The sequence below is a fragment of the Tupaia chinensis genome, unplaced genomic scaffold (genome assembly GCF_000334495.1).
Source record: "Tupaia chinensis unplaced genomic scaffold, TupChi_1.0 Scaffold000116_1, whole genome shotgun sequence".
Classification (NCBI taxonomy): domain Eukaryota; kingdom Metazoa; phylum Chordata; class Mammalia; order Scandentia; family Tupaiidae; genus Tupaia; species Tupaia belangeri.
In genome coordinates, this window is record NW_006159580.1 from 66,097 (window position 1) to 80,132 (window position 14,036).

Consider the following 14,036-nt stretch of genomic DNA (forward strand, 5'->3'; position numbering starts at 1 on the left):
GAATGACAGCAAAAACTGTATGAAAAAAGGAAGACAGGAAGATAAATCTTTTTTTTCAGGTTTTTGCTATAGGGTATGTGTGCTTGCTGGAGAGAGATGGAGAGAGGGAAAGTGAGAAACTACCCCCCAGGGATGATGATTATGTCACAGCCCCTTCTCCACGCTCTTCTCAAGATTTTGGCCTTGTGCACACATGTGTCCAGCATGATTCTCAAGCCACCAGGTCCAAAACTCCAACCACATTCAGCCTTGTGGGAGTTCAGCACCTTAACTACCGTGCCACCTGATGGCCCCAAGAAGATAAATCTAAAAAGTATAACAAAATTCTTGAAAAAAAAATAGAAATAAGAGAAATGTAAGAATATTAATGGAGGGACCAGCAGTTGGTGTAATGGCTATGTTGCTGGACTCCCATGTTGTCAACCGCAATTCCAGTCCTTGACCCAGTGGCTTAAACTCAAGCCGGGTGCTTGTGCTTGCGGGCCCAAGACCCCAAGAGAAGAATGGAGGAGAAGGGATTAAGACGTGGCCATCTCCCCTGGGGGGTGATTTCTCACTTTCTGTCTCTCTGTCTCTGTCTTTCTGGCGAGCGCATGTGCCCTATAGCAAAAACATCTCCAAAAGAAAAGTAATGTTTGTCTAATATGCAGTGAAGCTACAGCTAATAATCTCCCAGGCTGTTACTTGACAAGAAATAAGATCATATTTATATTATTGGGAGGTTTATTTTTTATTGATTGATTGAGAGATTTTTTGCTATAGGGTGCATACACTCACTGGAGAAACAGACAGAAAGTGATATATCACCCCCCCACATGGGGGGCATGGCTCCACCATAACCCCTTCTCTTCCATTCTCTTGGGATCTTGGGCACATGCACCTGGCGTAAGGTTTAAGCTGTGGAGTCTGGGACTCAAACTATGGTTGGCTATGTGGAAGCCAGTGACGTAACCATTACACCATATGCCTGGCCCCTGTTGGAAGGTTTAATAGGAGAAAATTTGATAGCGACATTTTCTTTTTCTTCTTTCTTTTTTAATTTATTTACTAGAGGGTACATTTGCTCTCTGGAGAAAGAGAGATGGAAAGTGAGAAAGCAACCCCTACCCCACCACTGCCCCATAGATGGCTATGCTGCAATCTCTTCTCCATTTCACCTTTGGGGATTTGAGGCATGCATGCATAATACCCAGGGTGATTATTTTATTTATTTATTTTTTTGGAGAGGTTTTTGCTATAGGGCACGTGCACTCGCCAGAAAGAGAGAGAGAGATAGCGAGAAATCACCCCCGAGGGGGGATGGCCACACCACAGTCCCTTCTCCTCCATTCTCCTCTCGGGATCTTGGGCACACACGCACACGCGCCCGGTGTGAGTTTAAGCCACCGGGATGCGAACCAAGGTCGACTTCATGGGAGTCCAGCGACATAGCCATTACGTTAACTGCTGGTTCCCCCAGAGGATGGTTAAGCTGCCGGGTCCAGGACTGAAACTGTCCTGCCGACTATGTGGGATCTTCAAGTCCTATTGTATCCTCTGTATGGAATGAACATGTTTATATCATTTCATAGATCTGAGACTCAGCACCGAGGCTCTGCTCCCCACTCTGAGAGTGATCTTCCAGAGCAAGAAGAGGAGATACTGGGATCCGATGATGATGAGCAGGAAGACCCTAACGATTACTGTAAAGGTAGGTCTGTACAGAGGTGTAAGTGTCTTTCGCATCTGCAGTTTCTCATTTGGGTGTTCGTTCCGTCAGCACAGACACAGTTTTGATACTTTCTGCTTGTTGAAGCCTTTTCTCTAGGATTCAGGAATGGCACTTGCTCTTGCTTTGACTTAATTTACCAAAGTAACGTTATATGAAATATTTATGTTTTTACCAATTTTTCTCTTTAAAAATAATAGTACATATTTATCTTACACAATTTCAAAAGTACATTAAAGGGAGTGAGGAGCTATCTGTAATGTTCTCACCTAGAAGTAATCAACAGTAACATACGTAGATTTTAAAAAAAAAAAAAAATTTTGTTTAGATATTTTTGCTATAGGACCCATGAGCTTGCCAGAAAGACAAAGTGAGAAATCATTCCCAGGGGGATGGCCTCACCGCAATCCTTTCTCCACTCTCCTCTTGGGAGAGAGTGAGTTTCAAGCTGCCAGGTCCAGTGACATAATCAGCTATCTGCCAGTCCCGTGATTTTTTTCTATACAGCAATAACATGCATAATCTCGCTGGAGAGGGTCAGAGAGAAAGAGAGAAAGCACCTCCAGGGGGATGGCCATGCCTCAGTACCTTCTCCTCCATTCTCCCCACAGGATTTTGGAAACTGCTGGTTCTGGGACTTGAACCACTCAGTCAGCCATAAGGGATCCAGCTGCCTTATCCCATCATGCCATCAGCTCACCCCAACATATATAGATTGTTTTGTTGTTTGTTTCATGGTTTTGCCATAAGGCACTTGAGTTCACCAGAGACAGACAGACAGGGAAAGTAAGAAATCACCCCCCAGGGGGGTGGCCATGCCACAGCCCTTCTTCTGTATTCTCCTCTTGGAATTTTGGGTACACACACACTCCTGGTGTGAATTCAATCTGTTGGCCCCCACCCCATGTGATTTTCAGGCTGCTGATTCCAGGGCTCAAACCTCAGTGGGCCACATGAGTGTCCAGCATCTTTGCCACCACGCCACCTGGGCGCTCATATGTGGATTAAAAAATAATAATAAAAAACAACAACAACTTTCTTGGTACTATTTTCTCATGGTGGATGGCTGCTAAAATAAGTTAAACTGGAATTATTTTTTTCTTTTTTCCTTTTTCTTTTTTTTTTTTTTTTTTTTTTGAAGAGGTTTTTTTGCTATAGGGTGCATGTGCTCACCAGAAAGACAGAGAGACAGAAAGCAAGAAATCACCCCCCAGGGTGGGTGGCCACGCCGCAATCCCTTCTCCTCCAGGATCTTGGGCACACACGCACATGCACCTGGCGTGAGTTTAAGCCACTGGGTCCAGGACTCAAACCACAGTCGACTACATGGGAGTCCAGTGACATAGCCATTATGCTAACTGCTGGTCCCTTTTTTTTTCCATTTTAAACAAGTTTTCTTTAAACAACAAGACACTTGACTTGAAGGGGAAAACTATCTAGGATTCCTTTTTTTTCTTTAAGAGTAATTTACCCCTATTTAAAGACAAATTGCCCTACATGTAACAGCTACATACAAAAAAGTTATAAAATTGTCCTTGGTTTTACAATGATAAATGAAAAACATTAAAACTCTCCAATCAAACAAGGTATGCAAGGATTTTTATGTTGTTGGGGTTTTTTTTCTTTTTCTTTTTGTTAAAACAGTGAGAGCAAAAGAACTTACTGGAATATAAAGATAAGAGCTGAATGAGCATGCCACAAATGGAGAAAAGGGGGTATTTTCACAGAACTGGCATTTTTCCCCATCCTATCTCCATTTGATGTCAATCAAAACATACCATTGGCCATTTAGTTAAAAAAAAAATGCAATATGCTTGTGCACATACACTAGTTACTTTATGTACAATAAAGGAATGGGGAAAGGAAAATGAAAGAGTAGAGAAAACTGTACTGTAGTAGTCGGGGCGTGGTGACACCAAATTGTGGTTTTCTAATTGAGAATGTGTTCTTGGTCTGTAAGAACAGAGCTCTGGAGTAAAGTAGCAGGTGCCCTTTATAGCAGACAGCTCCTGTCTGCTGTTAGAACACATCTATTGTATCTTCATCCTCCATTTCCAACTGTGCAGGTGTCTTTCGTTGATCGGCTGCCCATCAAATCGGAATCTGATCTGCCTCATTGACAAACCCTGTCGTTCACAATAGGCTTTCATTAGTTTACTAAGTGGTGTGTGCCCCTTCATCTTAAACTGCACCCCAGAACCATCCTGCCGTGCCACTTCCAAATTAACATGATCATTGTTCTTGGTCTGGACTCCTTCCTTGGGCTTTTTTTTTTTTTTTTTTTTTTTGGAGAGGTTTTTGCTATAGGGCGCGTGCGCTCGCCAGACAGACAGAGAGAGACAGAGAGATAGAAAGCAGGAAATCACCCCCCAGGGGGGATGGCCACGCCGCAATCCCTTCTCCTCCATTCTCCTCTCGGGATCTTGGGCACGCACGCACACGCTCCCGGCGTGAGTTTAAGCCACCGGGTCCGGGACTCGAACCGCGGTCGACTACGTGGGAGTCCAGCGACATAGCCATTACGCTAACTGCTGGTCCCTCCTTGGGCTTTTTGTCAGCCATGGCAAGCGCCGGAGTCTCCTCAGCTGCCACTTCACAAAAGAGGTACCAGGTCCTCACCGAACGAGCACACAGGCAGCGCCAGGAGCAGCAGAAGACGCAAGTTAAACTAGAATTTAAAAGGTGTTATCGGGGGCCAGCAGATGGCAAGCGGTTATGTTGCTGAACTCGCGCATAGCTGGCCAAGGTTTGAGCCATGTACCCGGTGGCTTGAAGATCATGCCAAGTGCGTGTGCATGCGTGACCATTCTCTCATGATGTGATTTCTCACTTTCCTTCTCTGTCTCTCACTGAGAGAGACACACACCCTAAAGCAAAAACCTCTTTTTTTTTTTTTTTTTTTAAAAAAAAGGTGGTGTTGTCAGGTTGTCTGCTGCTCCCTGATAAGACTTTCTAGGATCCATGAGATTAGGAACATTTAATGGAGTATATCAGACCATCTAGAGAAGAACTTGGTCATTCTCATCAGACAAAGATAAATGTTAAAATACTTCAATTCCTGTCACTGTTGGCAGCCTTTCAACTCTTATTTTTTTGTTTTATTTAATCTTCCTGTTTTCTTTTTTTTTTAAAGCTACATAAATAGAATTTATTGTTATTACCTCTTCTAAAACATATCCTCAGGCTGCAACTATAAAGAAATTTATTATGTTGTCAGGAGAGTAATGACACATGTTTGCATAGAGAAACAGAAAAATACGTCATGGGGACCAGCAGATGGCCTAATAGTCACGTCGCTGGACTCCCACATAGTTGATCATGGTTTGAGTCCCGGACCTGGTGGCTTAACACTTACATTGGGCACATGTATGTGCATGCCCAAAATCCTAAGAGGAGAATGGAGGAGAAGGAATTGTGGCAAGGCCATCAACCTTGGAGCATAATTTTTCTTTCTTTCTTTCTTTCTTTCTTTCTCTCTCTCTCTCTCTTTCTTTTTTTCTCTCTCTCTCTCTTTCTTTCTTTCTTTCGTCTTGTCTTCCTGTCCGTCTTTCCTTTCTTTCCTTCTTTCTTCCTTTTCTTTCCTTTTCTTTCCCTTCCCTTTCCTTCTCTTCCCTTCCCTTCTCTTCCGTTTTTTTTCCCCCCTCTCCCCTCCCTTCCCCTCTTCTTTTCTTCTCTTTTTTCTTCTTTCTGTTTGTTTCTCTGTCTCTCTGGTGAACACACATGCCTTATAGCAAAAATCTCTTTTAAAAAATAAAAAGAGAAGGCCAGCCGGTGGCACAGTGGTTAAGGATGCAACTCCCACATGGCTAACCCCGTGGTTTGACTCTGGACCTGGTAGCTTGCTTTCTCACTTTCTCTCTCTCTCAAATTTAATAAAAATAAATAAATAAATAAACATAAATTAAATAATTCTTTGAAAGAAAAAAAGAGTTTCTTCTGTTGGGGGCCAGCTGGTAGTATGTGGTGTGGTTATTAAGGGACTGGACGCACATATGGATGACTACAGTTCAAGTCCCAGACCTGGCAACTGACTTTCTCACTCTCCTTCTCCCTCTTCCTCTCTAGTCAAATAGAGGAGGAAGAAGAAGAAGAAAATTAAATGATTCTTTAAAAAAAAAAAAAAGTCTTCTGTTGAACTGGTTGTATAGAAGAAACTTTTTTTTTTTTTTAATGCTATAGGGTGCTTGCACTAAGGGGGCAGGGAGGAGAATTCACCCCTAGGAGGGATTGACCACACTGCAGTTCCTTCTCTTATTCTCCTCTCAGGATTTTGGGCACAAAGGCACACATGTATGGTATGTTTTTCAAACCACTGGGTCCAGAATTTGAACCACAGAGTTGGTCGTGTGAGATGCCATAACCACTATGCCACCAGCTGGCCTTCAAAGAAACTTTATTTGATTAGAAGTATATAGATGTTGCTCTGCTGGGCATTGGGCCCAGGTTCAGTGCTGAGAGCCCTTTGTCCTAGGAAATGGTATGCAACCGGCTGGAAAGGGGGCCGCTCCATCACCTGTCACAGAGCACATTCATGGGGAATCGTGTTGCTAAACCTTCTATAGAGGACCTGCTTCTAGGTCTGGGTTTCTTATGTAGTGGAGCAGCTCCCTCCCTGCAGTCTATTGAGTCAGCCCAAACCCTCAGTCAAGGTCGGTGAAAAATAAATTTTAAAAAGTATATCAATGTTGAAAATGGGATATGAACTACCTTTTCTTATTTAAGTGATTGTTTCTCCTTTTGTTTCTTCTGATTGTATTATTATTGTTGTTTCTTCCAGGAGGTTATCATCTTGTGAAAATTGGAGATCTGTTTAATGGGAGATATCATGTGATCCGGAAGTTGGGCTGGGGACACTTTTCAACAGTGTGGTTATCATGGGATATTCAGTAAGTTTTAGTGGTGTCCTGCAAAAGAATTAGTTGGATGATATCTAATATTTTTTTGTCTGATTTTTCTAGAGATGATCTGGGCTTCAGTTTGTCTCCATGCTATTTCTTACATTCTGTCATTGATAAAAAATCTTTATGGTCTTAGACAAATAATTTTCATCACTTGAAAAATCGGTAATATGTATCTACTTCTCCACCTAAGAGACAAAGGTTGGTTAATTAGTATCAATAAAGCTTTTAGAACTCCCAAATTCAAAGTATTACAATACTCTATGGAAATATACTATGTAGATTTATATTAGGCTGTTGGAAAGGTCATGATGTATTTTTTTCTCTGCAATTGTGCATCATGACTTTCTGAGGACCCATTTAGACCCAATTTAACTCACTGGCTTAGACCCCCCACCTATGTGAAATTACTTTGTAACAGATGTGCTCAACCATGTAGTCTATGTGGAAACCATCGGCAATAAAAATATCTCATTGGGAACCAGCAGTTAGCGTAATGGCTATGTCGCTGGACTCCCACGTAGTCGACCGCGGTTTGCGTCCCGGACCCGGTGGCTTAAAACTCACACTGGGTGCGTGTGTGTGCGTGCCCAAGATCCCGAGAGGAGAATGGAAGAGAAGGGATTGCAGCGTGACCATCCCCCCTGGGGGGTGATTTCTCGCTTTCTGTCTCTATGTCTCTCTCTGTCTGTCTGGCGAGCACACGTGCCCTATAGCAAAAAACCTCTCAAAAAGAAATTCATTAACATGGAAGGTTTACTTAACACATAAAAGTGTATACGTGTCTTTGATTAAACAGTAATTGCTACCTTATGCACTTCACTTTTTATCATTTTCTTTTTCTTTTTTTTTTTTTTTAAGAATTATTTTATTTAACTTTATTTTATATATATTTTTTAATTTGACCAGAGAGAAAGCCACCAGGTTCAGGACTTGAACCGCAGTCAGCCATGTGGGAGTCTAGCACCCTTAACCAACATGCCATCTGCCAGCCCCAGATTTTTTTGGTGATTTTCATCATATTGTTTTCACCCAAATTTTTTTTCTGGCTCTTTTTTTTTTTTTTTTTAAAGAATTACACATTAACTTTTATTATCATTATTATTTTCCAATCATTCACTTTTATTATCATTATTATTTTCCAATATCATTGTTATTTTCCAGTTTGCTTGCTATAGGACACATGTGCTCACCAGAGAGTCTGAGTGAGAGAGAGGAAACGTGATAAAGCAAGCCACCAGGTTCAGGACTCAAAGCGTGGTTAGCCATGTAGTAGTCAAGTACCTTAACTACTATACCACCTCCTGGTCCCTTTCTGACTTTTTGAGAGGTTTTTGCTATAGGGCACGTGTGCTTGCCAGAAAGACAGAGACAGAGAAATGGAAGCAAGAAATCACCCCCCCCCCGGGGGGGGATGGCCACATCACAATCCCTTCTCCTCCATTCTCCTCTCAGGATTTTGGGCATGCACACACACGCACCCAGCATGAGTTTAAGCCACCGGGTCTGGGACTCGAACCACAGTTGACTACATGGGAGTTCAGCAGCATAGCCATTACGCTAACTGCTGGTCCCCCGGTGTGAGTTTAAGCCACTGGTCCGGGACTTAAACTGCAGTTGACTGCATGGGAGTCCAGCAACATAGCCATTACACCAACTGCTGATCCCCCTTTTTGACTTAAAAGAAAGTTAGTGCTTTTAACTTTTTAACTTTGGCTATACAGATATATAGGATATCTTTGATTTGGTGGATTTAGTTTCCTTCTTTTCCCCATTTCATGGTTTTACTTAGGATTCAGAAAGATAGTCACAAAATGTATTTTTGCTTAGAGAAACATTTAACAACTGATATGATTTGAGTACAGATTTCCCTCTACTTAGTGCCATTAACATGCAGGTGATGGTACAGAAGTAATTTATGTTTGGCTACAAAGAAACATGAAACTTAACATTTCTACTTTCTTACCATTTCCTAGCTATAGCTGCATCTTAGCCTCCTAAAGTAAAAGTAAGATATTTAGTCTTAATTGCCTGTGTTTTTTCTTAGGGGGAAGAAGTTTGTGGCAATGAAAGTAGTTAAAAGTGCTGAACATTATACCGAAACAGCACTAGATGAAATCCGGTTGCTGAAATCAGTGAGTATAAAGATGATGTGTGTGAACTGTAAAGTAGCGTCAGCAAGTTAAGTTTTTCAAATTACAGCATACCAAGTGGTAGCCTCAAAAATCAGATTTATTTTCAGTTTTGTTATAATTAGGAAAATGTCAGTGTGATAAGTAGCAAAAAGCTCAGAAAACCTGCATTTTAGGTCCAGCTTTATACTGGTGTGTCCTCTGTCCCATCATTCTTTTCCTTCTGCACCTAAAGTGTTGGATCAGAAGATCTTTAAAGTAAGAAGGTTGGGCCTCAAAATAAATCAGCATACTGCTCTCATTGAGACAGTATCTCTAGGCCAGTGTGGTCTGCAGCTGCGCTGCACCCTCTAACAGCTCTTACTGTCTCGTAGCCTGGTAACTGTTTACTTGGAGGCTGCACTTTGCGTAGCAAAATGGTCGAATTTGAAAAGTAGTCTCTGTTGGTTGTATTTCTTCTCATGAGCTATTTAAGTTATTTTTCTGTTTGAGTTACTGAAATTTTATTATGTGTCTCTTACAGATTTATATGAGCTCTTTCTTAGAGTTAATTTACTGCAGATATTTCTCACCACCCCTTATGCTTATTTCCATTTTCCCTTTTGCTAATTCCTGCCCCTTTTCCACTACAGGTTCGCAATTCAGATCCTAGTGATCCAAACAGAGAAATGGTTGTTCAACTACTGGATGACTTTAAAATATCGGGAGTTAATGGAACACGTATCCTTTTAAGAACCTATAATAACAATGCCTTTTTTTTATTGTACACTTATGAATATGGATCTGAATTTTGTCTCTTTTTGTGTGGTATGATTTTTCAAGAATGCTGTAGGCACTTCCTTTTTAGGCAAATTAAATCAAAGTCAAAAGAAAGTTTTTTAGAAAATAACCTTGTATTACTAAGTAAAGATTCTGTGATCTTTATCAGCACTTTTTTTTTTTTTTGAAAGATTTTTTGCTACAGGGCACGTGCACATTCTAGAAAGACAGAGAGGCAGAGAGACAGAAAGTGAGAAATCAACCCCCAGGTGGAGTGGCCACGCCGCAGTCCCTTCTCCATTGTCCCTTAGGGATTTGAGGCATGCACATATGTACAGATGCCTGACAAGAATTTTATGCAGCAGAATCCATGGTTGACTACTTGGGAGTCCAACAACGTAACCATTACACCATCTGCTGGTCCCAATTAGCACAAATTTTAAAAGAAATAATTTTTCATTAAAAAGACTAGGTAAATAAATTTCATGCATGATTTTATTTATTGTTCATATGCCTCAATATTTTTTAAGAATTATTTTTATTTATTTAATTTGACCAGAGAGGGACAGAGAGAGAGAGAGAGAGAGAAAGCAAGCCACCAGATCTGTGACTTGAACTGTGGTTGGCCATGCGGGATTCCAGCACTCTTAATCACCACGCCATCTGCCAGCCCCCGTCAAACTTGTTTTATGTTCGTATCTGGATTTTTAGGATTTTAAAATTGAAAGGGGGTCAGTCCTGTAGCCTAATGGTTAAGGGAACCAGATCCCACATGGCTGACTATGGTTCACATCCCAGCCCTGATGATTTGAAAAATATGCTGGGCACATGTGCATGCAGCTCCAGATTTCAACAGGAGAGAGAGAGAGAGAGATGGACTCGATGCCGCAGTCCTCCAGCCTCCATAGGTTTTTGCCATAGGGCGGGCTCCACCACACCCCTAAATTTCAATAGGATGGAAAAATGGAGAAGAGATTATGGCATGACCACACCAGATTGGGAGGTGCTTCCTGCTTCTCTCTCTGTGTCTGGTGAGCTCACATGTCCTCTAGCTATTATAAAAAATTTTAAAAACTACAAATTAGAAGGAATTTTCAGATTTTCTTCACAAGTTACTATCAAAGTGATGTGTTATGAGCTAATTGAGAGGTTATTACAATGGCTATGTTTATGAAGGCCTATCAGATTTTTCAGAATAAGAAAATAAAGGAGTATCTTACTCAGATTGAAGATAGATATCTAATCTTTCCCTTTTTTTTAAGAGATATTTCTGCTATAGGGTGCATGTACTTGCCAGAGACAGAGAGGCAGAAAGCCAGAAATAACTCTTTCCTGGGGAGATGGCCATTCCACAGTCTATTTTCCTCTTGTGATTTTGGGCACACACACACATGCACCTGGTGTGATTTTTTTTTTTAAGAATTATTTAATCTTATTTATTCATTTTTTTATTTTAATTTGACCAGAGAGAGACACAGAGAGAGAATGGGAAAGTGAGAAAGCAAGCCACCAGGTCCAGGACTTGAACCGTGGTTGGCCATGTGAGAGTGTCCAGTGCCTTAACCACCATGCCACCTGCTGGGTCCCTTCCCCCCGCCCCTGTGTGAATTTTAAGCCACCGGATCCTGTTTATACCTTCTGTCTATAATTTTGTAGCTAATCTTAGATATATTATTTCATCTATAATTATTTTGGAATTGCGTCTCTAGAAGACAAGGACTTTTAAAATGTAATCGCAACACAATTTATTATACTTTAAAAAAAGTTGGGACTGGGACTAGCAGTTGGCATAATGGCTATGTTGCCAGACTCCCATGTAGCTGACCGTGGTTCAAGTCCCGGACCCAGTGGCTTCAACTCATGCTGGGCATGTTTGCGTGCGTGCCCAAGATCCTGAGAGGAGAATGGAGGAGGAGGAGAAATTACGGCGTGGCCATCCCCCAGTGGGGAGTGATTTCTTACTTTGTGTCTCCCTGTCTCTCTCTGTCTTGTTTACTTTTATTTATTCATTCATTTATTTTAATTTGATGAGAGGGGGAAAGTGAGAAAGCAAGCCACCAGGTCCAGGACTTGACCTGTGGCCAGCCACGTGGGAGTGTCCAGCACCTTAACCACTGTGCCACCTGCTGGTTCCCAGGCTCTATAACTTTTTACTACTGAAAGGAAATGATATTTTCATTGTGGTAGAATCCACATTTTGTATTGCCCTGTTCTTCTGTCTCTTTTCTCCTTAACAGACCCCTAGACATCTGCATGGTGTTTGAAGTTCTGGGGCATCACCTACTCAAGTGGATCATCAAGTCCAACTACCAGGGGCTTCCACTGCCTTGTGTCAGAAAAATCATTCAGCAAGTATGTATCTTAGTCTTTGGTATGTTGTGGCTTATTCATATTCTTAAAGTGACAGGAGTTGCATGTTTCCAATAATTTTCATTTTAGAAACTAGGGTTTGTTTTTTGGGTTTTTTGGTTTTTGGGTTTGTTTTTTTTTTAAGCGGTTTTTGCTATAGGGTGTGCACTCACTGGAAAGACAGACAGAGAGACAGAAAGCGAGAAATCACCCCCCAGGGGGGATGGTCACACCGCAATCCCTTCTCCACTCTCCTCTCGGGATCTTGGGCATGCATGCACACACGCCCAGCGTGAGTTTTAAGCCACCCGGTCCAGGACGTGAACTGCGGTCGACTATGTGGGAGTCCAGCAACATAGCCATTATGCTAACTACTAGTCCCTGTTGTTTTTTTTTTAAAAAAAACAAGTATTTCACCAGACTTCTAGGGCTTATTACGTTTATTCTGTTTTTAAATATTTTAGCAAAACCATTTTTCCTTAGGTTCATCTTTTATAATAATTAGTAGAGAGAGAAGCTATGTGAGGCAGCTCACTTTAGAAAATTAGAGCCCTAATCTGTAAGTTGTGGTTGCAGTTATAAAGAAGTGCCATGTCAAATTATACCATCTCTTGGGACCAGCAGTTAGCATAATGGCTATGTCACTGGACTCCCATGTAGTCGACCTCGGTTCGAGTCTTGGACCAGGCAGCTTAAACACACGCTTGGGCATGTGTGCGTGCGTGCCCAAGATCCCGAGAGGAGAATGGAGGAGAAGGGATTGCAGCATGGCCATCCCCCCTGGGGGGTGATTTCTCGCTTTCTGTCTCCCAGTCTCTCTCTGTCTGGTGAGCGCACGCGCCCTAAAGCAAAAACTTCTCAAAAAAAAAAAAAAATTATGCCATTTATACATTATTCAAGAGCGTTTTCTAAATAGCCTTTGATATAAGGTGTAGAATTTTACCATTAGAGAAATAGTCATATTTCATGAGTCACATTTTTTGGGGGGTAATATATTAGGTCATCGGGAAAGTCATGGCATATTTTTTTCTGTTTTTCTATGCAAAAATGCGTCATGACTTTCCAGACAACCCAGTATACTTGAAGGCGCTCCAGACTGGAATGTAAGAAGCCTCAGTTCTTTATCAATGAGGAAATTTGAACGAAAAGATACCTAAAACTCTTCCATCACCTACATTTCAACACTTAAATGGGTGTTTTGAATATTTCTTCTTAGTCTTTATAAATAAAATAGGTAAAGAATACCTCAATAGATTAGCTTTGTAAAATGTCTAAGAATTTATTATTGTAAATAAATTCTTGACTTTGTCATAGTATACAATTAATCTTTCACTGGAAATTCCATTGTGTTTAGAAAGCAAAGTGCCTCATTCTCTAGGAAATACGCTCATTTTGTTTGTGATTTCTTCCTTCTCTAAAAAAACTTGTATTTTGTGTTTGCAAGTCTACTGCTCTGTTTCCATCCAGGTGTTACAAGGTCTGGATTACTTACACACTAAGTGCCGTATCATCCACACTGACATTAAACCAGAAAACATCTTATTATCAGTGAACGAGCAATACATTCGGAGGTTGGCTGCAGAAGCAACGGAATGGCAGCGATCCGGAGCTCCTCCACCTTCTGGATCTGCAGGTACATTTTGTTTTGGGGACTTTGTTCTCCTCAGAAGTTAAGAGAAATTTCTATTTTTATTGTTACCAGGGAGTTAAATAACTTCCACTCAGTCATTTGATAATAAAGTATTTAAGAACAAGTATCAGACTTCAAAAGACTAATTTATTCTCATTATTCTCACATGGGAAGACTAGAGATTGTTGTGTCTTTTAGGTACAGGTATATTGTATATTATAAAAGCTGCTTCATGTTGTTTTAAAATATTTTTCCTTGTGATGAGCCTTGCTGGCCATTTTTGAGGCGTTTATCTTTTACCGTGAACACCCATGCTGACTTAGGGATCAGCAACCTATAGAGGGGCAAAATAACATTGCTGTCAAAGGGTTGGGTTTAAGCACTAGAGTACACAGACCAGCTTTGAATGCTGGTTTCATGTGAACATCAGCTGGGAGACCGCGCCCGAGTTATTTCACTTCATTCTCCCTTATGTGAGAGTTATTGGGATTGCATTTCCTGTCAGAGCAGTTAGTGCCATGTAGCAGTGCCACGTTTAATAAAGTATGGCTGGCATATTT

General features: G+C 41.2%; 1 protein-coding gene across 1 annotated transcript in view; it reads left to right on the top strand.

Moving 5' to 3' along the window:
• The window catches only part of SRPK1 (SRSF protein kinase 1), a gene marked incomplete at its 5' end in the record, with an annotated part of 70,029 nt that overhangs the window by 27,640 nt on the left and 28,353 nt on the right, over positions 1-14,036 (top strand). Inside the window, 6 exons of the mRNA XM_014586158.1 lie at positions 1,572-1,690; positions 6,486-6,594; positions 8,654-8,741; positions 9,371-9,458; positions 11,743-11,849; positions 13,314-13,479. Coding sequence (XP_014441644.1) covers positions 1,572-1,690; positions 6,486-6,594; positions 8,654-8,741; positions 9,371-9,458; positions 11,743-11,849; positions 13,314-13,479 — 677 coding nt within the window. The remainder of the gene's footprint in view (positions 1-1,571; positions 1,691-6,485; positions 6,595-8,653; positions 8,742-9,370; positions 9,459-11,742; positions 11,850-13,313; positions 13,480-14,036) is intronic.